This window comes from Euleptes europaea, chromosome 19, assembly GCF_029931775.1.
Source record: "Euleptes europaea isolate rEulEur1 chromosome 19, rEulEur1.hap1, whole genome shotgun sequence".
NCBI classification, from domain to species: domain Eukaryota; kingdom Metazoa; phylum Chordata; class Lepidosauria; order Squamata; family Sphaerodactylidae; genus Euleptes; species Euleptes europaea.
In genome coordinates, this window is record NC_079330.1 from 29,185,782 (window position 1) to 29,210,477 (window position 24,696).

A 24,696-nucleotide genomic window follows, 5' to 3' on the forward strand; every position below is an offset into this window, starting at 1 on the left:
GTGTCCTGGGGATTTGAATACAGGTCTTTTCAGGCCTAGCCTGATATTAAACTACTAGTAACAAAGAAAAGCTAATTGGCCAGCAGTTAAACATGCACACAAGTGACTTGCAAAACAAAGACTGTCGATGAAGAAAAAATCCATCGGCAAATGGGACTCCTAAAGATCTGGACGTAAACCTTCGCTTCAGCTTTAGTCAAACAGAAGGATGGTAAACCCCTCCAGTGACTGAACCCAGGAAATGAGGTAAAGAAAGGCTTCTTTGTAATGTCTTTTGGAACAGCAGAAGTCTTGATGAGCAGGCGTGTTTGTAAGTCCTTGGAGTCAGGCTCTGTTGGGTCTCATGCAATTCCAATACCACCCCCTCTCTTTGATCCCATTGCTGTGGTGACCACACAATCCTGGAACTGATCTGGGCTGCCTCTTTAACACCCACAAGTAGCAGCAAGCGATGAGACATCACTAGCGCTGATCCTAGGGCAGCTGCTGTCTGCCAATCCATTCCTTTATACGGATTAGGGGTTCTTAAGATGGAGCAGCCAGGAGTAAAACCAATGTCATCGTATGTGTGTCTTTTGTACATTGTTCCAGTGACTTTCCATCTGTATGGATAGGCCGTAGAACCTTTTGCAGATGTCCAAAGTTAACATCAAACATTTAGAGAGAAGGTCCAGTCTCTCTTTTCAGAGGTGTAAATTTACACACATAATACAGAAAAAAGGACACACCCCGCCCCATGTTTGACAAGTGAAGACACAAAGTTCTTCAATTCAGTGACAGGTCAGATCCCACATGGGACACAATCGTGAGTTTGTTCAGGGTTGTCCATTAAAAAAACCTTCCAGGTGGAGGATGGACAAATGAATAGCCTGAAGGGTTTAAATATGTTGCTTTACGTAAGCCCTCCCATCAGGATGCCAATAGGGTCTGGTCCAATGGATTTCAACGACTCTCCCCCTACCCCAAATAAAGGTTAGATGAGTCTGAAAATGGCAACCCTCTGACTAGCTGTAACATTGGCAGGCTGAGATGTGCATTCCAGGTGGCTGTGCAGACGGAACTTAATTTCTGTATCTTCATCACACATGGTTTTGGCTTTTGTGTTTATCAAAAATGTAAAATCCTGTATTGACCAGCAGAGATGTCCTTGGGCCAGGGTATTGCTGAATGTCCCCAGCTGGGAAAACAAGGAGTTCTTATGGTGCCAAGGCCAGAGTGGACCTCTGTATCCTGCCATCCATTCGCCTGAGAGGTCCATGGTCGCTCCCTCTTAATTGGCTGCTTTAGACTTTGCAGGGCGCGTTTTCCAGCCAACAGTCTCGGTGCTAAGTTTCAACAGTCTGCAGTTGTCTCAGCTGATCTAGCCTAGACAAAGAGTCGTCGCTCTGGTTCCCGTTGACCGTACTTTCGGGCAAGGGCTTTCTTGTGCTTGACCTGCCATAACGACAGAAGCAGAGGAGGAAAAGGTCACATTGTTTTTGTACATTTTGGAAAAAGGGAACAGTTACAAGCTTGAATCCAGTGGTTTTGAAACGATATTCAGGGATATCTGGGAAACCTATCACATCTTCTCCGTGAGGTAGTCCCTTGAAAGGCAGCAGGAACTGTGGTACCTTTTCCTGCTGCACTACGCAGCTGGGTTAAACATTTAATCTGGTGTAGGATGGATCTCAGAAGCTAAGCAGGGTCAGGCCCGGTTAGTATTTGTATGGGAGACCAAGGAAGTCAAGGGTTGCTACACAGAGGCAGGCAATGGAAAACCACTTCTGTTCCCCTCTTGCCTTGAATCCCTACAAGGTCACCACAAGTCAGCTGCGACTTGATGGCAAAAAACCCCAAAGGATGGATTCTGGTACGACTTGTTCTGAAAGAGCATTTCCAAGGAGAAACAGGTACCTGTGTAGGGCTCCACCCCTTCCCCTCCATTATATAATAGCTGGATCTGGCAATGATGACTTGGCCAACGTGAGGCAATCACAAGGCCCAATGAACCTGCCCGGTGCCCTGTGCAATTTCTGCCCACGGCCTAGATCATTCCCCAGAATCCTCTGTAACATCTATTTCAGGAGTCTAGCAAGACAAGAGGGAAGAGAGGGAGGACGCTTGAAAAACACTGAGTTAATCAGTCTGCTAGTTGGATCCTACTAGATGAGAGCCAGGGTGGCATAGTGGTTAAGAGCGGCAGACTCTAATCTGGAGAAGCAGGATTGATTCTCCACTCCACCACATGAGTGGCGGATTCTAGTCAGGAGTCACAGGTTCTCTCTGAACTCTCTCAGCCCCCACCTCACCAGGTGTCTGTTGTGGGGAGAGGAAGGGATGGAGATTGTAAGCCGGTTTGAGACTCCTTAAAAGTAGAGAAAATCGGGGTATAAAAACTAACTCTTCCCTAAAAGACCATTTCTTTCTGCAGTGTGCATTTCAGGGGTTAATGAGCTTAGTAGCAACAGAGTGGCCCGGAGCCCCATGGGACCGAACTGACACTAGGCACCGTTGGCAGCCTCACTCATCGCCATACCCGTCGCCCCCTAATTTGACCCAAAGTCCTCACGGAAGCACAAGGTGCCCTGGCATCCAAATCCACATGAAAAGGTTCCCTCAATGTAGGAATCCTGAAAACCGTCACGCTTCACATCTGAAGGCAAACATACCTCACTTCTTCATATTTTTTGCCCCGGTAAAAATTGCTCTTTTTGATCAGATAGAGGAGCACCAGATCGCAAAAGAAAGCTCCCTATAAACAAACAATAAAATCCTGTTACAACATACTGTACATTTTGAAAATTAAAACCTTGGGCCTTTCCCCACCACTGTGTATGTGCACTAAAGTATGCTCGGATCTCAGGTGTGTGCAGGTTGCAATTGTGGGTGTGTACAGGGGGGATAATGCCTACAGATTTCTGAATAAATGAGCAGGGCAGCCATTTCGGGGGGAAAGAGCATGTATTAGGGTTGCCATGTCCCTCTTTGCCACCAGCAGGAGGTTTTTGTGGTGGAGCCTGAGGAGGGCGGGGTTTGGGGAGGGGAGGGACTTCAATGCCATAGAGTCCAATTGCCAAAGCGGCTATTTTCTCCAGGGGAACTGATCTCTATCGGCTGAAGGTCAGTTGTAACAGCAGGAGATCTCCAGCTAGTACCTGGAGGTTGGCAACCCTAGCGTGCATGTCTCTGGATTAGGGCAAATGTCTCTCAGACAAGACTACCAAGATCCATTGTAGGGTCCCTGACAAAGATCCTCCCTTCTCATTCAGATGGACACACAAGATGTGTGACTAGAAGTGATAAGCTGCTACTACTCCCTCCCTTTCAGCGGCCTCTTCCTCTGTTCCCTAGGACTTCAGGGTGAAGATGATCCTTTCCCTCTTGGCACCCCTGTTGCCAGACCCAAACTGAATTTGATGTACTTACAGCACCCATGAGAGCCAGGCCTGATCCCACATTGATAATTGTTGGAATAATGTTGAATTTCCCTGCCTGGAAGAAAAGTAAAATAAATAGATAAATAAAAATCTGTGGATAAGATGAACTTTTAAATTCGGACCTCAGCTGCAATCATTTATGCGTGATGAACAATGCCAGACTTGAGAATACAGTTTTTGCAATTTCACCAGGGCCAAAGTGATCCCCTCTCTTTATCAACGCCTCTCCTTTTAAGCTGTAGCGATCATGGTCACTTCCTGTTGGTTCGACACTGCAGGTAAGATCTGGGCTCCACTCGAGATCACCATTGCTTTTGTCTGGCCATCACTGAAGCACTAATCCTGTCCATGGTCTGTACCACCTAAAACCGGAAAATTCCCTTTACACTGAAAGTTCACGTGGCACAGGGGAAAGCCAGGCTTGGAAGCTTCTGCCATCATCTGTGTTTCCAATGTGGAGGTTTGAAAAAATTATTATTCAGTCATGTTAAGCCCCTCCATCTAAATCTGAAGTGTGACACCCCTAACACAAGTTTACTTTTTTTTCTGCCATCAAGTCGCAGCCAATTTATGGTGACCCCGTAGGGTTTTCAAGACAAGAGATGTTCAGAGGTGGTTTGCCATTGCCTGCCTCTGCATCGTGACCCTGGACTTCTATGGTGGTCTCCCATCCAAATACTAGCCAGGGTGGACCCTGCTTAGCTTCCAGGTTCTGACAAGATTGGTCTAGTCTGGGCCATCCAGGTCAGGGCAAAACAGTGGTGGAAAGTGCTGTCAAGTTGCAGCTGACTTATGGTGACCCCGTAGGCGGGTTTTCAGGGGAAGAGATGAACAGAGGTGGTTTGCCATTGCCTGCCTTTGAGAAGGGACTCTGAACTTCCTTGCTGATCTCCCACCCAAATACTAATCAGGGCCAAACCTGCTTAGTTTCTGAGATCTGGGGAGATCTGGCTAGCCTGGGCTATCCAGGTCAAGTTGACTACTTCACTGAAAAATAGGACATGGTTTGCCCGAAGCAAATATTCTTGTGCATTTATAGGTGGACTTGGATCCTTGATTGTTGGGCCAGCATGTAGCCTGGGGGGGAAACACAGGGCAGGGGAGAACAGTTTAGTACACCATTTAGATCCCAACATGTTTCACTATAAACTTTGTCAGGGGATCTAATAAAAAATTAAAATAGATACTATGTCAATTAGACTGAACATACAGAATAACTGAAAAAATAATATTAAAAAATTAAAATTACTTTTTAAATTTTGGGGGTGGAGCCTAATGAGGGTGGGCTGGGGAGGGGAGGGACTTAATGCTATAAAGTGGCTATTTTCTCAAGGGGAACTGATCTCTGTCTCCTGGAGATCAGTTGTAACCCAAGGAGCTCTTTAACCACCACCTGGAGGATAGCAACCCTACCGGTTCAGATCATTGTTAAGATGTATTAACATATTTCACATTGTATTACAAATGAATGCAGATTTTTAAAATATGATTTTGGATGTAAATTATTTATTTTATTTTATTTGTATTTTGTTTAATTTGTACCCTGCCTTTTCCCGGCCAAGCAGGACTCAGGGCTGCTTCTAACAATAATAAATTACAAGTGTAATTTTTTTTTTTTAATGATACGTTATTATTATTGGAACAATACCTTTGCTAAAGAAAAAGAATGAGGAACACCAGCCACAAAAATGAGCAAAACCAAAAGGCTCCCAACAACAACATACAAATACAGAAAGACAAAAGAGGCAAGTCTGTGCGCTTCAATAAATATATATATACACACACAATTTTTTCATCACACCCCCTGTTTACCTTGCCATTCACCATCACATCAAAGCGGATTCCATATGCCTTGATCAGTGTGCGGAAATCAACGTCAGCTGCATCCTTGTAATATTTGGCAAATCTAAAAAGAAGAGTTGGTTATTAAATGCCAATTTTCTCTACCTTTTAAGATAATCAAACTGGCTTACAATCTCCTTCCCTTCCTCTCCCCACACCCTGTGAGGTAGGTGAGGCTGAGAGAACTCTAAGAGAACTGTGACTAGCCCAAGGTCACCCAGCTGGCTTCATGTAGAGGGGTGGGGAAACCAACCCAGTTCACCAGATTAGAGTCCACCGCACTTAACCACTATACCACAATGGTCGCATTGCTTGGGGTTTGTCACCTAAACATCGGTCTCTCTGGAGGGTCAATTTCACAACTGAGCTTGAATTTGAGGTTTCAGATGGAAATGCCACCCAGGGCTGAGCTCTGGCTGAAGAAGGCTGCTAGAATAAGCCAGATCAGAGAGAAAGCGGTTTAATAGCAACAGGCCCGCTCTCCTCAGCTTGAATACAGCCCCTTGCCTATTTGCCTGTGGTGAGGAAGAACTGCCTTCTAGGCAGGAAATCTTCTGAAACTTGGGAAAGTTGGCGGCTCTGCCCCCCGCCCCAGCCATCAGCATGCCACAGCTTGTGTGGGTAAAGTTGCCAGTTAGGGTTGCCAGGTCCCTCTTCACCACCGGCATGACATTTTTGGGGTGGAGCCCGAGGAGGGTGGGGTTTGGGGAGGGGAGGGACTTCAATGCCATAGAGTCCGATTGCCATTTTCTCCAGGTGAACTGACCTCTATTGGCTGGAGATCAGTTGTAATAGTGGGAGATCTCCAGCCACCACCTGGAGGTTGGCAACCCTATTGCCAGTTCCCCCTGGCCACTGCTAGGGGATGAGGTGGGGGTTAGAGTTGCCAGGTCCAGGTTGGGGAACTACTGGAGATTTGGGGGCAGAGCATGGACATAAGGTTGCCAGTTCCAGGTACTGTGGGGTACAAATGCCATAGAGTCCAAAGCATTCATTTTCCCCAGAGGGAATGAGTTATGCAAAACAAGGTTAAAACATGCAAAGGGTTTGAAAAAATGCATTCAGGTCACAGAATCCAGCTTTTTTCTGGCACCGAAAAAGATGCAGAACCTGGGTGACAACTCCCGTTGGCTTGCACTTGAGATGGATACTGCTAATGCGCACAAAACACAGCTTGTTACCTGAAGTTGTAGCCCGACGAGATGGATTTCTCAGCAAACTTGTTATCCAGCCGGCTAAAAGAATAGTGAGGGTTGCATTCAGAGGCACCTCTATCAAGGTCACAGTCCCATTCAATCTGAATGCCTATCACACCACCCTTGACAAAAGAGAGAGACGTTTTCAGCAGGGGTTTCGCTTTATGATCACAGAATTGGAAGGGACCACCAGGGCCATCAAGTCCAACCCCCTGCACAATGCAGGACATTCACAACTACCTCCCCCTCCACACCCCTAGTGACCAGAAGATGGCCAAGATGCCCTCCCTCTCATCATCTGCCTAAGGTCACAGTATCAGCATTGCTGACAGATGGCCATCTAGCCTCTTCTTAAAAACCTCCAGGGAAGGAGAGTTTACCACCTCCCGAGGAAGCCTGTTCCAGTGAGGAACCGCTCTGTTAGAAAATTCTTCCTAATGTCTAGACGGAAACTCTTTTGATTTAATTTCAACCCGTTGGTTCTGGTCCGACCTTCTTGAGCAACAGAAAACCACTCGGCACCCTCCTCTATATGACAGCCCTTCAAGTACTTGAACATGGTTCTCATATCCCCTCTCAGTCGTCTCCTCTTCAGGCTAAACTTACCCAGCTCCTTCAACCTTTCCTCATAGAACTTGTTCTTCAGACCCCTCACCATCTTCGTTGCCCTCCTCTGGACCCGTTCCAGCTTGTCTACATCTTTCTTAAATTGTGGTGCCCAAAACTGAACACAGTACTCTAGTTGAGGTCTAACCAGAGCAGAGTGATCACACAGCCCGGATTCGGCTTCCCACCATATTTACCCAAGGGCATGGCCAGTAGGGTTTCCAGCCTCCATGTAGGGCCTGGAGAGCTCCCAGAGTTGCAACTGATCTCCATCAACAATAGGGTTGCCAACCTCCAGGTACTAGCTGGAGATCTCTTGCTATTACTGTCAGGCCTTTTGCCTTTTAGCGGGAGTAAAGGCTCTTGACATGAGTTAGGCCAGGTTTTGGCTACACGTCGAGTCCTTGGTTCTCATGCCTGGGAATGCCTGTGTACAGTTTCGCTCCTGTTTACTGCAGCTGTGGTATTGTTTAATCTGTCTTCCTGGGAACCGCTTATCTCGGGGTTGCTTAGCGATGTTTACCTTTTCAGCCCGTAGTGCCTTTAAGCATGTAACTTGCCTGTGTTCGCCATTATCAGCCTTACCTGCCTGTAGGTAGTCAGTTCTTTAATCTGTCTCTTTGCTCCTAATAAAGTATTACTGCTTCAGAGCTACCTGTCTGGATGAGTTTGCTTATGGGGTGCTAGGGACAGACGCCTGGTCCTGACAATTCCAACCGATCTCCAGCCAATAGAGATCAGTTCCCCTGGAGAAAATGGCCACTTTGGCAATCGGACTCTATGGCATTGAAGTCCCTCCTCTCCCCAAACCCCACCCTCCTCAGGCTCTGCCCCAAAACCCTGCTTCCGGTGGTGAAGAGGAAGCTGGCAACCCTAATCAACAAAGATTTCCCCTGCAGAAAATAGCTGATGTGGAGGGTGACATCTATGGCATTATACCATGCTGAGGTCCCTCCCCAAACCCCACCCTCCTCATTCTCTACCCTCCAGATCTCCAGGTACTTCCTAACCTGGAGCTGGCAACCCTAATTGTCAGGGTGGGGCCAGTGGGTATGCCAACCCCACCCACCACCCTGCTTTGCCCCTAGGGTTGCCAGCTCTGGGTTGGGAAATACCTGGAGATTTTTGGGAGTGGAGAGGAAGGCGGGGTTTGGGGAGAGGAGGGATTTCAATACCATAGAGTCCAATTGCCAAAGAGGCCGTTTTCTCCAGGGGAACTGACCTCTTTCGCTTGGAGATCAGTTGTAATAGCAGATCTCCAGCCGCAACCTGGAGGTTGGCAACCCTCACTAAGCATGCTACCCCAACCCGCTCCTGTAGGAAAGAATGACACCGGGCTCTTTCCGTCTCTTGAACCCCGTGCTTTGTTGGTTTCTTTTTGGCATTTTTATTCCATTTTCACACCATTTATACACAAAATATAATGGCAGTATTACTAACAAAAAAAATTAGTACTCTCAGTTTCATCTAGGGTTGCCAATCTTCAGGTGGTGTCTGGAGATCTCCCACTATTACAGCTGATCTCCAGGCGACAAAGACTGGTTCACCTGGAGAAAATGGCCACTTTGGAAGGTGGAGTCTATGGCATTATACCCCATTGAAGTCCTCCCCTCCCCAAACCCTGCCCTCCTCAGGCTCCACACCCCAAATTTCCAGGTATTTCCCAACCCACAACTGGCAACCCTAGTTTCATCCCAAGTAGGGAGAAGCCCCATTGGAACCACACCCCATAATAGCACAGCCACAAAAACTAATAGGACCCCTAAATGGAAATGGATGGGCCAGTGGTCTCTGATGTGCTGTGGGCCTTCAGCTAAGCCATAGACCTGGGAAGACACCTCCTTCATGCCCTGGCCTTCACAAGATAGGGGACAAAAAGAGTTTTTTGGGGGGGGGGAGTGTTTGTCTGTCTACATGCAGAGAGCTGATATCTGGCGGACAGGTCACGTTGGAGGAAGCGGGAGTGCTGACTTCCGTACCTCGGATGCCATCTCCTGAAAGTTGCTCCCAGCCCACCTGACAAGGTTTCCCAGAAGGAATATGGGGCAGTAACGATGCTCCGGTCCGTAGCGGCACGTTTTCAAATAGGTCTCGTCTTCAGTGTCAAGAACATTGGTCCTGCATAGGAATAAAAAGAAACAGTGCATATACAGCAGTCCCTAATCTCCTGAATCTTCTAACTCCATGAATGTTGCAGTTAGGGTTGCCAGCTCCAGGTTGGGAAATACCTGGAGATTTGAGGGGTGGAGCCTGGGGAGGGCGGGGCTTGGGGAGGGGAGGGACTTCAATGGGGTATAATGCCGTAGACGCCACCTTCCAAAGTGGCCATCTTCTCCAGGTGAACTGATCTCTGTTGCCTGGAGATCAGATGTAATAGCAGGAGATCTTCAGCCACAACCTGGAGGTTAGGAAAACAGTACAGGAGCGAAAAACATTTACAAACAAGGTGCAATTTTTATATAAGCTACTGAGATTCCTATAAACGTACAATGTACAAATACAAGTAACCACACTATAACCAACACATAGTATGTACAAAATATACAGTAAAGGAGCAAAAAATCTTTCAAAGTTCTCAGCAGAGTACCAAGTATGTATAAGTTCAAGTTCAGTTTTCAGATGAAAATTCAGATGAATAAGAAGTCACAATCTTCAATAGGATACGGCCGTTTCAAATTCATAATAGTGTAGAATCCTTCTTCAGGCCTTCAGAGAATTGCTTCTAAGGAGTGTATAGTCATACACAATCATGTTCATATCCCTCATAGGGTAAGTATAAATCAGGTTACTATAAGACGTCCAAAAGGTACTTCACATCATGCTGCATAGTGTGGTTACTTGTATTTGTACATTGTACGTTTATAGGAATCTCAGTAGCTTATATAAAAATTGCCCCTTGTTTGTAAATGTTTTTCGCTCCTATACTGTTTTCCTAACCTTTGGTATTAGTATAGAGGTGCCTGTTTCTCCCCCACAAACCTGCAGGTTGGCAACCCAAGTTGCAATGAGGAGCCCAACTGAGGAAATATATCTACACACCACAGCAGAGGTTCCCAGACTGTGCTCCAAGGAGCACTTGGCGCTCCGCGAGACATCTCCTGGTGCTCCGCGAAGAGATTGGAAAGAAAAATACTACTGACATTCGGTTTAGTATATAGGTGCTAGGTGAAACTTAGTGCTCCGTGATGAATTTCTCTCCTGAAAGGTGCTCCCTGACTCAAAAAGTTTGGGAAACTCTGCCCCACAGAGTTCAACAATTCCATCTGCACACAGAACCCTCGGTTTGCTAGTTCAACAGGTAGAGCTAGGGATCTCTCACAGAGAAGTCTCTGTATCCTTGCTGAACTATGACGCCTACAGCAAGATACCCCCTGAACATGTGCATACCCTCTCCCAAGTGTGTATTCCCAGCATCTGCTGCTCAAAAATATATCACCTGAGGATATGGAGGGTCTAATGAAAAGGGCTAGTCACTATTATTGGTCAGCCTGTGGATAGACCTCTCCCACCACCAATCATGAATTTGGCTCGCTCTTCTCTGGACGTTTCACAGGGCAAGAGGTACAAGAACCAGCACTTACTTGGAGAATTTGAACTTGGGAAAGCGAATGGAGTTCTTGATGTAAACGGTAAAGTTTTCAGCATTTGCCAGAAGAGGCTTTCTAGAAAGGAAAGGATGGATTTCTTGGATTAGTAGGGTTGCCAACCTCCAGGTACTAGCTGGAGATCTGCTATTACAACTGATCTCCAGCAGATAGAGATCTGTTTACCTGGAGAGAATGACCGCTTTGCCCACTGGACTGAATGGCATTAAAGTCCCTCCCTTTCCCCAAACCCCGCCCTACGCAGGCTCCGCCCCCCAAATCTCCAGGTATTTCTCACCTGGAGCAGACAACCCTATAGATTAGTAGTATTTGTGACCGGGGGAGGGGCTATAATAAAAATATGGAATGGTTTTTTTAAAATGCAAGGATAAGAACCAACTTGGGTTTGCCTTTCTTCTCCACCGGACACCAAGCGAGGATTTCACACGACCCGCTCATGTGGCCTCCAACCTTCAAACAGCGTCCTGTCTTTACTCCTGCAGAGCAACCAAGGTTATTGGGGGGAAAGATCAGGCAGTGCAATAGTCTTACGGGTTTCCTGGGGGCAATCTGGCATTTGAAGGGAGTTTGCTTCATTGGGGCTCTTGTGAACACACATGAAGCTGCCTTATACAGAATCAGACCATCAGTCCCATCAAGGTCAGTATGGTCAACTAAGACTGGCAGCGGCTCTCCAGGGTCTCAGCCAGAGCTCTTTCACATCATCTACTGCCTGGCCCTTTTAACTGGAGATGCCAGGTATTGAACCAGGGACCTTCTGCATGGAAAGCAGAGGCTCTGCCACTGAGCCACCGCCCCTTCTTTCCTTCCTTCCTTCCTTCTTTCTTTCCTTCCTTCCGGAAGGAAGGAAGGAAGGAAGTAAAGAAGGAAGGAAGGAAGAAAGAAAGAAAGAAAGAAAGAAAGAAAGAAAGAAAGAAAGAAAGAAAGAAAGAAAGAAAGAAAGAAAGAAAGAAAGAGACCTCACCTATTTATTTTTTTAGTATTAATAAATATTATTTTTGCTATTATATTACACCCTTTTGCTATACCCTTCCCTTTGTTAAATTAGACTACTTCCCCAATGATTGCTTTAAAATATTTATGTATAAAACAACAAATGCACAATAAAACAACAAAATCAGATCAACCAAGAAGAGCCGGTTAACGTTCATCTCTGAAGAAGAAGAAGAGGAAGGGTTGGTTTTTCTATGCCGACTTTCTCTACCACTTAAGGAAGAATTAAACCCGCTTACAATCACCTTACCTTCCCCTCCCCACAACAGACACCTTGTGAAGCAGGTGGGGCTGAGAGATCTCTAAGGGAGCTGTGACTGGCCCAAGGTCACCCAGCTGGCTTCATGTGGATGAGTGGGGAATCAAACCCGGTTTTCCAGATTAGCGTCCACAGCTCTTAACCACTACTCCACGCTGGCTCTCTTAAGAGGCAATCCATGTTTTCCTCAATGGAAACATCTCTTAGGGCAGAGGTGTGCTTTTTCTACAGGAAACATATGTTTTGCAAACCCAGTTTTGTTCATACTGGCACTGGGTTTATTCAAATGTGTTCTTTTGTGACTCTTTTTTGGTTTTGTAGGGTGTCATCGTGAGCCCTCCACTCAGGGCACTGGTGTTCCCAATTCATTTGTTTCTTTTATGGCATTTTGATGCCACTAATACACTGGTCACCATTTATTTTATTCTGTTATTTTATTTCTATACCACCTGCTGCAGAAATAATGTTTAAATTGTGTGAATTAATTGAGGGGGGAAATGGTGCAAAGGAACAAAAAATGATGCAAAAAATTTTTTTAAAAAAGGATTCATACAAGAGAGAAATGTAAAAGAATCATGGATTTTTGAGTTAAAAGGGTGGGCCTGCAGAATTGAGTAGCATCCCTAATAGCCAAGTAAGGACTTTACCGTTGCCAGAAACTACAACTTCCCCAGCTGGACAGTCACTGTTCTGGTAACAAAGAGCATCTGGAATGCCATGACTCTGGAAGCAAAGGAGAAAAGGGGGCAGTGACTCTGGGACCCTGGGCAAAATGCCCTCATGCCCCCTTTATTCCCTCCCAGTCCGTTCCGCACAAGCATAAAGCACCCAGTTTTCACCATGCACGTTCCTTCAAAAATGCACTGCAATTTGCATTTTGCATTAATATATTTCCCACCATCTTATTCTATCACTAGGGTTTCCAGGTCCCTCTTTGCCACCGGCGGGAGGTTTTTGGGGTGGAGCCTGAGGAGGGCGGGGTTTGGGAGGGGAGGGACTTCGACGCCATAGAGTCCAATTGCCGAAGCGGCCATTTTCTCCAGGTGAACTGATCTCTGTCGGCTGGAGATCAGTTGTAATAGCAGGAGATCGCCAGCCGCCACCTGGAAGTTGGCAACCCTATCTATCACCCCCACCAGCCATCGCTGTGCCCTCAGTGTGGGGCCCAGGCTTGGGGGCGGAGCCTGAGGAGGGTGGGGCTTGGGGAGGGGAGGGACTTCAATGTCATGGAGTCCAATTGCCAAAGTGGCCATTTTCTCCAGAGGAACTGATCTCTATTGGCTGGAGATCAGTTGAATTAGCTGGAGATCTCCTGCTACTACAACTGATCTCCAGGCAACAGAGATTAGTTCACCTAGAGAAAATGTCCTCAAATTCTCATGGCAGCTAGAAGAAACTTTGCTACCTTTTCCAAGATACGGGAGTGCCAGTCAGCCAAAAGGAAAGCCACTTAGTCTTTTGCAGAGAGATATGAAACATCTTTTATGAGCGGTTCAATATGAACTTCCCATAAAGACTCATAACCGACACAAAAGAGCAGCATTGTCTCTGGGTTCTACCAACTATTAATAATCATTTGAATGGCGCCCAATCACTTTACCGTCCGTATCCTATAGATCCCTCTACTTCTGAAGCGCCTGTGTTATTGTATTAATTCCCAATAACAATAACACAGTAGGAGGTTGAAAGATTAAACAATCTGTTTATTGTGGCCAAAATAAGCAGTCGGGGGTAATTGCCCCAAAGTGCAGGACAAGCCACACACCAGAACAAAGGATTGCAACAACATTCATAACCTCTGGTCAGGGGTGTTACAATATACGTAATATAGGGCATAGATACACAAAGACCCAATGATGGACACATAGCATCATTATGGATATTATGGACACATTATGGACATTATGGACACATTAGCATAGGCCTATCAGTGTGGTTTGAGGCGGGGATTTAGGTGGCTACATGAAGAACCGAAACTTAACATTCCTTTCTGACACTTCTGGCGTCTTAAATCACTTGGTCTTAAGGAGCCTGGTTGTACCAAGCCTGCAGGATGAGATCACTGACACTTGATAGCAACGGCTGCCCGCTTATGCTAATTCATATTCACACACTAGTGAATATGAACCAAAGATTAGTTCTCTTGCCCCTTATACATGGGGCATTGCCTTTACATGTGTGTGCAGAATATATATGTGCCTGATGCTATGCTCTTATACTTGAGCATAGCACCTCATAAAGTTATGAGGGTACATACATGTGAAAGAATATATGTTTTCCCATAAATGAAGTTTATAGGCACTTCACTTCCAGTTTTTCCGGTGAAAAACTAAGGCCATGAGGTCACCTAGACTTGGATCTTAACCTCCACGTCCATGGGCAAAAGGTTCTTCCGCTCATGGTAAAGGGAAAAGGCAAGCCAATTTTAGCTGGTTCCCCCCAATCTGGCCCTTGTGGTGTTCCTAGGGGCTCTCTGATCCTCGGGGCATAATTTAGAGATATATAGAAGACTGCGGTGGGGAGGGGAGAGGCAAGAAATGTGACAGCTGAGCTTGACAACTATTTGAACCACACTGGATCCAAGCCCTGGTATTTCCTTAAAAGCACTGAAAGCTTGCTGGGGACACAGGCAGAAACCCAGACTCACACACACACACCACACACACACACACATCCATCAGTTGTTACATTTCAGTCTCTCCCAGGGCCAAACCACCATGGTGCTGGAGTTGTACGCCTAGAACTCGTGATGTATCGGTTCCCAACAATGGGTCAAGTCTGGGTTGGTTTGGCAGTGCAGGGAAAGGGATAATTCACTGTCCACCTCCTCAGGCTGCCAATTTCCAGGTACTAGCTGGAGATCTGCTATACAACTGATCTCCAGCCGACAGAGATCAGTTCACCCGGAGAAAATGGCAATTGGACTCTATAGCATTTAAATCCCTCCCCTCCCCAAACCCTGCCCACCTGAGGCTCCGCCCCAAAAACCTCCCGCCAGTGGCGAAGAGGGACCTGGCAACCCTACCACCTCCCCGTGTTGTTTCCTGAATTGGAAACACGCTACTCCCAATGTTTTTAAACTTTGTAGGAAATAAAGATGGGCCTGATGCGGGGACCTGATGTAGGTATCTGTTTCCCCCCGTAAAACAACCAAGGTGAGGGTGTTGTTTGATAGGGAAACAGCAGACAGGAAGGGGTCCATCCCCTTTCTGTAGAGCTGCATCTCGAATCCATAGGAGATCTCCTGCTATTACAATTAATATCCAGCCGATAGCGATGGGTTCACCTGGAGAAAATGGCTGCTTTGGCCATTGGACTCTATGGCCTTGAAGTCTCTCCCCTCCGCAAACCCCGCCCTCCTCAGGCTCCACCCCCAAGACCTCCCGCCGGTGGCGACGAGGGACCTGGCAACCCTATGAATCCACACAAGTCTCCTTCATAGCCGGGTTTTTTTGGTCCAAATTATCTATCCGGAGGTATAGTCCTGCAACCCCTTACTCCAAGCCTCTCCCCTGCAGTGCCTTCTCAAGGGAAACAGCAACTGTTCTGAGTCACTCATGTCTGAATCATCTTTGGTGAGATCTTCTCCCCCTCCCCGCTTCGTTTTTCTCAGCTCCTACCTCAGCACACGTGGCCTGACGCTGGTTTGGGGTGACGATCAAGTTGGTCATGATGAAGAAGACACCTTCGCCCTATGTGGGGAGAAGGAATCGGAAAAGAAACCATTTAAAATTTGCTCACTGAAATCTGATAATCGAGGCCTGAACATCTGACACATGGGTGCTGAGAAAACTTAGCATCTGCCACAGGAACAAATTATGCAGATATGAAGACAGTGTTAAATTTGTGTGTTTAATTCTGGTTGCTGTTTTTCCCCTAAAGCGTTAAGGTGGGGTTGTAGCTCTAGAGAAGAGACAGGGAAATTTCGGGGTGCCAAGAATCTCACATAGGTCCAAGAGGAACTGAACCCTTAGGAATAGGGTTGGCAAACTACTCAGACTGGCAGCGGCTCTCCTACTTGCCTAGTCCCTTTAACTGGAGATGCCAGGGATTGAACCTGGGACCTTCTGCATGCCAAGCAGATGCTCTGCCACTGAGCCACAGGCCTTCCCCATGAACCTGTTGAACCTAATGCTCATCTCCCCCTGAAATCCTTGGAAGTAGGTCAGCAGTAAGCTTGGAGGACCTCCTTGAAGCTCCAGCATGCCTATAAAAACGCACTTTAATTTGTGGTCCATTATTGATCTTTTAAAAATATCTCTTGGCTCAGCGGCTGCCGCAGATCCTGGAATTGTTCCATCAGCACTACTTGGAACAAGGCAACAATTAACCTCCGGGATGGAGGAAACTGGAGACAAACTGCATTAACCTTGAAACAGAATCAACAATGGAGCCCGAAAGCCCCAGGGGATTCTGGGACACTGGCCCAACTAGCTTCTCATTTCTTAATTAATCCAGGGAGGGGGGCTCCTGCAATAGAAATAGTATTTGCAAGCTGCCGGGGACATTTCATAAAAGCGGGAACAAAGAAACATCATCACCATTCTTGGCCAAACCAGAAAACAGCAAAATGACTTTGCTACGCCGAGAGGGTGGGTTGGTGGTAGCGTTGCAGATCCCCCTCTCCTCCAGCTGGAATTTTTGGGGACGTAGATTTCACATGCGCGGCCGCAAGTGACGTGATTTGCGGCCGCACGTGTGAAATCCACGTCCCCAAAATTTCCGGTTTACTTCCCAAAGCACCGCAGTGCAACAGGACAATTTACCACTCAAACCCCCATTTGAGTGGTGAATCATCCCTTCGCGCTGCGGCGCTTCCGGAAGTAAACCAGAAGTGATGGGATCACGTTGCTCACGGCCGCATGCGTGATCCTTGCTGTGAGCCAGCCGATGGATTGCCGGGCAATTGCACTTGGCAACTCTAGTTGGTGGGGCTACATGGCAATGATTTACTCTGGTCAAGTACTATTCAGTAGCGATGTGCGAACTGGCCCTTTCTTGAAACAAATTTCTCTTTTGTTCTCATTCAAAAACCTGAGGGGCCCCCTAAGTTTGCAGAAGCAGCTTTTTTATGTCAGTACAGCCCCAAACCTCAGATTTAAGTATCCGCAGATTAGGCCACACTTGACTATTATGTATTTATGTTATTTTTCATATTTATAGCCCGCCCTCGTTCCCAGTTCAACTGGGCTCAGGGCGGGTAACAACCTTTAAAGTCACACAAAATTATAAAATAACAATAAAAACCCAACAGTTATTACAACTATAAAAGAAGATGACATTAGTTAAGAACGTAGAAGCCATTATGGGCCAGACAAGCAGATGAGCCCCTACCGATGACAGTAGTGCGGGAGGGGAGAGATTCCAAGCGATCTCCAGGGCCCACCTAGAGGTTGGCAATGCTACATGGTGAGAATTAGTTGAAAGTGGGAGGGGGAACCACAGTAAAACGAAGCCCCTGTCAGTACCTGCGGGGGGATGACATAATCGGCAACATCCCATAGTCTTTCGCCCAGCTCCGAGGTGTTGGTGAAGGCCACCCCTTTCAGCTTAGTGATGACGGAGCTCTGGATGGACGTGTCCACATCTTGGTAGCCTTTCTTGGTCACAAACACCCACCTGAAAAGCCACAGAAGGATCCACAAACAGTGAACTGGGGCCAGAGGTTTTCCAAAGGGAGAACTGATCTCTGTGGATCATGTTTTATTTGATATATCTGTTCTGAATTTTTTTTTTCAACAAATGGCTGTTGATATATGTCATCAATATGGAAATTATAGTTGTTTTAATGCTTTTAATGCTTTAATGATGAGATTGACTGTTTCATTGTTATGGTAATGTATTTGTTGTAACCCGCCCTGAGCCCGGTCTCAGTTGGGGATTGAGGGTGGGCTAAACATTCGAATAAATAAATAACTGTAATGAACTCTGTACGTGCTCAGAGGCAATGCTGGTTTAGTGGTTAAGAGCGGTGGTTTGGAGCGGTGGACTCTAATCGGAAGAACCGGGTTTGATTCCCCGCTCCTCCACATGAGCGGCGGACACTAATCTGGTGAACCGGGTTGGTTTCCCCACTCCTACACATAAGGCCAGCTGGGTGACCTTGGGCTAGTCACAGCTTTCTCAGCCCCACCTACCTCACAGCGTGCCTGCTGTAGGGAGGGGAAGGGAAGGTGATTGTAAGCCGGTTTGATTCTCCCTTAAGTGGTAGAGAAAGTCGGCATTTAAAAACCAACTCTTCTTCTTCTTTTAGGATGAACACTTCCTATGTTGCAGAGCTCGTCCGAAGCAACAGAATCCAGTCCCCATCACTCCGGGGCCCCTGACCCAATCTTTACCAAACTTGGGGGTTCTTGCAAGGAGAGTCCCTTCTAGCTACCCTGAAAATTTGGGACCTCTACCTACAAAAATTTGGGCCCTCTACCTTTCCGCAGGAGCCACAGAAAGCCGGATATTCGGGAATGGCAAATTCGGCTTTGCCAACTTCCCAGATTTTGCTTATTCGGTATACCCAAACCAGAAATTTACTGAATTTGCATTTATTCGGTATTTTTCCGGTTCGGTTTTTACCAAATCAACAGCCCTAGTCTGCTGCTCAAGTGGAGGAGTGGGGAATCAAACACGGTTGTCCATATCAGAGTCCTCTGCTCTTAACCACTACACCACACTGGCTTTAACAGACAACTCCATGGAGAAATGGCTATCAGCCGTGACGGATGAATTGAGCCTCCATGTTCAGAGGCAGTAAATCTTTGAATGACTGTTGCTTGGCGGAGGGAGGTGACAATAGAAGCTTTAGCCTCTGGGCCCTACTTGCAGGATTTCAGGGACATCCAGTTGAGATAGGGTTGCCAACCTCCAGTTACTAGCAGAAGATCTGCTATTACAACTGATCTCCAACTGATAGAGATCAGTTCACCTGGAGAAAATGGCCACTTTGGCAATTGGACTCTATGGCATTGAAGTCCCTCCCCTCCCCAAACCCCGCCCTCTTCAGGCTCCACCCCAAAAATCTCCAAAGCTGGCAACCCTAGGTTGGGAGCTATGGGAAATAGGATGCTGCCGCAATTGAGGGGCCGCCAGACTGATCCATAAAGACTCTTCTGATGCTCTTATGCTCCTTCTTCAGTGCCAGGGGGATCTATCCAGCATGCTGATAACCCATGTGCTAGAATCAGACTGGCTTCTGAATTCTTACAACGAGGTGATGGAACACACAGCACGGGCAGGAAGGAGGAGCTGAACCCTCCTGTGGTTCATGTTTTACATCCTGTAACTGGGGCATCCCAGTTCTTTATTTGTCCCTAGTGGAAAATTGGAAGTAGCCCTGAAATTAAAAGCAATAACGGGGTGGGGTGGGGAGGTATGGACTGTGGGAGGGCTCCGCGGGCCCCATCTGGATTTGCTGCTGGCTTGTTCAGTTTGAACCTCATGAAGCCTTTAAAAAAAAACATGCAAGTGCATTTTAATTTAATTTGATCAACAGATTGCTTCAAAAGCCAGTGGTTTTGCAATGGAAACTTTTTTTTTATCAGTCCACAGCCTTAATCTTGATAGACATGCTGTCAAGCATGGACATAGAAAAGATGAAAAGTGTATTGCTTAACCGACCCAGCACTAACATCAGTGCCCAGACTGCTCTATGTGCCTTTACCCTTTTGCTGGGCTGGAGGAGGAGGAGAAGAAGAAGAAGAAGAAAAAGAAAGAAAAGGCAAAAGAAAAAGAAAAGAAAAAGAAGAGTTGGTTTTTATATACCAACTTTCTCTACCACTTAAGGCAAAATCAGACTGGCTTACAATCTTCTTCCCTTCCCCTCTCCACAACAGACACCCTGAGAGGTAGGTGAGGCTGAGAGAGCGTGACTGGCCCAAGGTCACCCAGCTGGCTTCATGTGTAGGGGTGGGGAAACAAATCCAGTTCACAAGATTAGCCTCCGCCGCTCATGTGGAAGGGTGGAGAATCAAACCCAGTTCTCCAGATTAGAGTCCACCGCTCCAAACCACCGCTCTTAACCACTACACCATGCTGGACCCAGCTGCCCCATTGGTCCAACCTCCTTGTTTTGAATCCTGCCCATAGCAAACGGGGCATGTGCAGAGAGCCTGGTCATGGTGGCCATCAACTACAAGTGTGCTGAGAGACAAGGGAATCACCAGAACAGAGAAGGCAATAAGGGTGCCATCAAGAAACATTCCAAAACGGTGCTACTGTTTGAAAGAGGGCTGTACAAATTAATTGTTTCTTTCTTTGTCACTGCTGTTCTCGATTTGTTTGCTTCTTTTACACCATTTGTGCGCAAGTGACACAAAAATGATGGTAAAAATGGCATATGAATAGGCTTGGAGCAACATTTGTCCCAAGTCCAGCTTCCTGTTTCTAATAGTGGACAGCCGAGTGCCTCTGGAAAGCTCAGGACCTGGACATGAAGTCAGCAGCCCTTCCTCTGCTGTTTTCCTCCAGCATCTGCCTCTGAGAGGTACACTGCCTTTGAACCTGGAGGTTTCATGTAGCGATCATGGCCACTGACTGTATGGACAGACCTGTCCTACATGCATTTGTTTAACCTGATTAAAAGATCCTTTTAAGTAAACGGACTTTGAATCCCAAGTGTGCCTGTCACGTGTGCAGACAGGGCTAGGGACAGAAGAAGGGAGTCTACAAGCATGCAACCCACACACGCCAGGGAGGCACAGACAAGTTTTCTTGTGCATTTCCCTGTGTCGTCAGGAACCTTTTTCATATCTAATGGTGGTGACCACATATCAGTGTGGCAGACACATCTACTGTACGATTCACTAGTCAGCCTTTCTGGTGCTTCCAGATAAAGTACATAAGAACATAAGAAAGGCCATGCCAGATCAGATCAAGGCCCATCAAGTCCAGCAGTCTGTTCACACAGTGGCCAACCAGGTATCTCTAGGTAGCCCATAGACAAGACAACTGCAGCAGCACCCTCTTGCCTGTGTTCCACAGCACCTAGTATATTAGGCATCCTCCTCTGAATCTGGAGATAATAGGTATGCATCATGACTAGTAGCCATTTTGACTAGTAGCCATGGATAGCCCTCTCCTTCATGAACATGTCCACTCCCCTCTTAAAGCCTTTCAAGTTGGCAGCCGTCACCACATCCTGAGGCAGGGAGTTCCACAGTTTAACTATGAGTCGTGTGAAGAAATACTTCCCTTTATCTGTTTTGAATCTCTCACCCTCCAGCTTCAGCAGATGACCCCGGGTTCTAGTATTATGGGAGAGGGAGAAGAGCTCCTTCCTGTCCACTCTCTCCATACCACACATAATTGTATAGACCTCTATCGTGTCTCCCCTGAACTGCCTTCTTTCCAAGCCAAACAACCCAAAGGTGTTTCTTTTTTGAACGGCAGGCACACGGATCCAGTACAACGGCACGGGGACCACGCTGAATCCCACAAGGCCCGTTGATCAGCACGCTCCGCACCGGAGGCAAAGACCGAACCGCCCACGACAAAAACAGACCTGCTTTTCTCCCTCGGTTGTCAGATCCTAAGAAGAGCATCGCAGGACAAGACCAAAGGTCCCTGTAGCCCAGGGTTTGCTGTTCAGTAGCAAAAAGCCAGATGCCCCTGGGGGGAAGCTCACTAACCGGGTGCAAGAGGCCCCATCCTGCTTGCCGGGTCCAGAGCTCCCCGGCATCGCTTTGCTGGGCTCAGTCAGGGGGGAGCCTCATGAGAACACCAGCCTCCCGCCCGTCATCCTCTCGCATGCAAAACCCACCGCCATCCTTACCCCACGATGTAGGCCATGATGGAGAGCTGGACCACTCGGTAGAGAACCCCCACTTTCTTGTTCTTAGCGATGACATACTTCTCCGTTTTGTAGTCAAACAGGGACAAGCACAGGGCTTTCCAGGCGACCTGCCCCATCCTCCCGGGAGGCTCAGCATCAGAGGCGCATCTGGAGGAGGGAGGGAGGGGAGACGGCAGTGCCGGAGAAGGGAGGTGAGCTCCACGTGCCCTCGTGCGGGAACCTGGACCACACCAGCCTCCCCGAGAATCCCCAGGAAGGTGCCTGAGTCGATCCCCCTCTGCTCTGCCTCTCGGTCTCGTCCAGCTGCTTCCAGGCGCAGAGAGAGGGAGCTCCGGAGCAAAACACTGCAGCAGCTTCTGAGGAATGCGGACAGGCAGGCGCGGCGAGTAGGGAAACCAGCTTCGGTTAAGGGCAGTGATGGAAACCCAAGGAGGGTTGCCAACCGGCCTGGAGAAAAATGCCCTGTCCCTTTAACACAGACTTCTATCAAGTGTGGAAAAGGGTAGTGGCATCTTTTGATGGCAGTAGGGTTGTCAGGTCCCCGTCCCCCCATCCCCCGCCACCGGCGGTGGATGAGAGAAGAGAAGAGTTGGTTCTTTATATGCCAACTTTCTCTACCGCTTAAGGAAGAATCAAACCGGCTTACGATCATCTTCCCTTCCCCTCCCCACAACAGACACCCTGTGAGGTAGGTGAGGCTGAGAGAGCTCTAAGAGACCTGTGACTAGCCCAAGGTCACCGAGGTGGCTTTATGTGGAGGAGTGGAGAAACCAAACCGGTTCTCCAGATTAGAGTCCACTGCTCTTAACCACTACACCACGCTGTCTCTCCAGATGAAGAAGAGTTGGTTTTTATACCCCATTTTTCTCTACCATAAAGAGTCCCAAAGTGCCTTACAGTCACCTTCCCTTCCCCCCCAGAACAGACACCCTGTGAGGTAGGTGGGGCTGAGAGAGCTGTGACTAGCTCAGGGTCATCCAGCTGGCTTCATGTGCGGGAGTGGGGAAACAAATCCACTTCACCAGATTAGCCTCTGCCACTCATGTGGAGGAGTGGGGAATCAAACTCGGGTCTCCAGATCAGAGTCCACCGCTCTAAACCACCACTCTTAATCGCAACACCATGCTGGATGATGGACAGGTGGGGAGACCCCTGGAGATTTGGGGGTGGAGCCTGGGGAGGGCAGGGACCTCAGTGGGGGACAATGCCATAGAGTCCATCCTCCAAAGCATCCATTTTCTCCAGAAGAACTGATCTCTGTAGTCTGGAGGTGAGCTGCAGTTCCAGGGGATCCCCAGGTCCCACCTGGAGGATGGTATCGCTACCTGGACCCAACCTGGGTACTCCATAATGTATAGGCTGGAGCCACTGTGAAACTTATGACAGTTCAACCACTAGCCACACTTACTCTGGCCAGTGTGGTGTAGTGGTTAGGAGCAGCAGACTCTAATCTGGAGAACCCGATTAGATGGGCTAGTCACAGCTCTCTCAGCCTTACCTACCTCACAGGGTGTCTGTTGTGGGGAGGGGAAGGTGATTGTAAGCTAGTTTGATTTCTCCTTAAGTGGTAGAGAAAGTGGGCATATAAAAACCAACTCTTCTTCTTCTTTCCCCACTCCTCCATATGAAGCCTGCTGGGTGACCTTGGGCCAGTCACAGTTCTCGAACTCTCTCAGCCCCACCTACCTCACAGGGTGTTTGTTGTGAGGAGAGGAAGGGAAGGAGATTGTAAGCTAGTTTGATTCTCCTTAAAAGGTAGAGAAAGTCAGCATATAAAAACCAATTCATCTTCTTCTTTCTGAGGTTAAAAGATCTCCCTTTGGTCAAGGCAGTTTTTCTGTTGTTCTCTCCTGCAGGCAGAGCTGTTGATAACACCACCCCTGATTCCCTGCCCAACACCCTCTAGTCTGAATGGGCTTGCATCTTGGCAACTTCCTAGATAGTATACAATCATAGAATCATAAAGTTGGAAGGGACCACCAGGGTCATCTAGTCCAATCCCCTGCACAATGCAGGAAATTCACAATTACCTCCCCCACATACACCCCAGTGACCCCTTTTCCATGCCCAGAAGATGGCCAAGATGCCCTCCCTCTCATGATCAGCCTAAGGTCATAGAACTGCTGACAGATGTCCATCTAGCCTCCGCTTAAAAACCTCCAGGGAAGGGGAGCTCACCACCTTCCAAGGAAGCCTGTTCCACGGAGGAACCGCTCTAAGTGTTAGAAAGTTCTAACTAGTACTTGAGATTGGCACCAACTGGCAACGGGTCCGGGACACACAGCGATGACTTGGCAGCAGTTTGGAGCCTGGCATCCCCATGCTCCTGTCCCCAGCCTTCAAACTCCATGGTCCTCTTCATAATAGAAAGGAATGTCACAACACAATTATAGGGTAGATAAGCATCCTGTGTAAACTGTGGCGGAGGTGGAAAGGGCTGTAGAGTCACAGCTGACTTAGGGCAACCCTGTAGGGTTTTCAAGGTCAGAGACGTCCGGAGATTGTTTGCCATAGCCTGCCTCCGCACGGCTGAGAGAGTTCGGAGAGAACCATGATTGGCCCAAGGCCACCAGGCGGGCTTCATGTGGAGGAGCAGGGAATCGAACCTAGTTCTCCAGATCAGAGTCTGCCGCTCGCTCTTAACCATTACACCACACTGGCTCCCAGTGTCACCTGGGATTCTTTAAAAATGCTTTTCGGAAAGTGAAGACAGGTGCCTGCTGGGAACCATGAGCTCATTGGAGGAAGGGTATGATAAAAAACGGGTTGTGATAAAAATGTGCTAGGCAAAGAGACAGTACAGAAAGGACGCACATATGTTGTTTTCCTCCCAGAAGGTTGCATACCAAGGAACATAATCGTGTATTTTTTCCTTTTTTAAATTATTTATTACATCTCAAAGCATTTTGCTCAAAGAGCACACAACCTACATATTACAAAGACCGGCATCTCCAGTTAAAGGGACCAGGCAAGTAGGTGATGTGAAAGACCC

The 24,696-nt window shown here is 47.6% G+C and overlaps 1 protein-coding gene across 1 annotated transcript; it reads right to left on the reverse strand.

Annotated features, from left to right (window-relative positions):
• Positions 1–1,325: 1,325 nt before the first annotated feature.
• Positions 1,326–21,820, reverse strand: P2RX5 (purinergic receptor P2X 5). Its single transcript, XM_056865095.1, has 12 exons — positions 21,684–21,820; positions 17,389–17,539; positions 15,541–15,612; positions 12,568–12,643; positions 11,048–11,144; positions 10,645–10,725; positions 9,043–9,181; positions 6,443–6,579; positions 5,232–5,325; positions 3,409–3,474; positions 2,652–2,734; positions 1,326–1,434 (listed from the first exon to the last, which is right to left on the reverse strand). The coding sequence occupies exons 1-12, from the start codon at positions 21,818–21,820 to the stop codon at positions 1,326–1,328; spliced, it is 1,242 nt and encodes a 413-aa protein (XP_056721073.1).
• Between the last annotated feature and the right edge of the window lie 2,876 nt (positions 21,821–24,696).

Excerpts from the sequence above, each read along its gene's own strand:
- P2RX5 (XM_056865095.1), bottom strand. The coding sequence starts at position 21,820 with ATGGGGCAGGTCGCCTGGAAAGCCCTGTGCTTGTCCCTGTTTGACTAC. Across the intron at positions 9,182-10,644 it reads CCCAAGTTCAAATTCTCCAA|GACCAATGTTCTTGACACTG; the intron begins GTAAGTGCTGGT and ends ATTCCTATGCAG. Across the intron at positions 6,580-9,042 it reads TTCAGGAGATGGCATCCGAG|GGTGGTGTGATAGGCATTCA; the intron begins GTACGGAAGTCA and ends TCTTTTGTCAAG.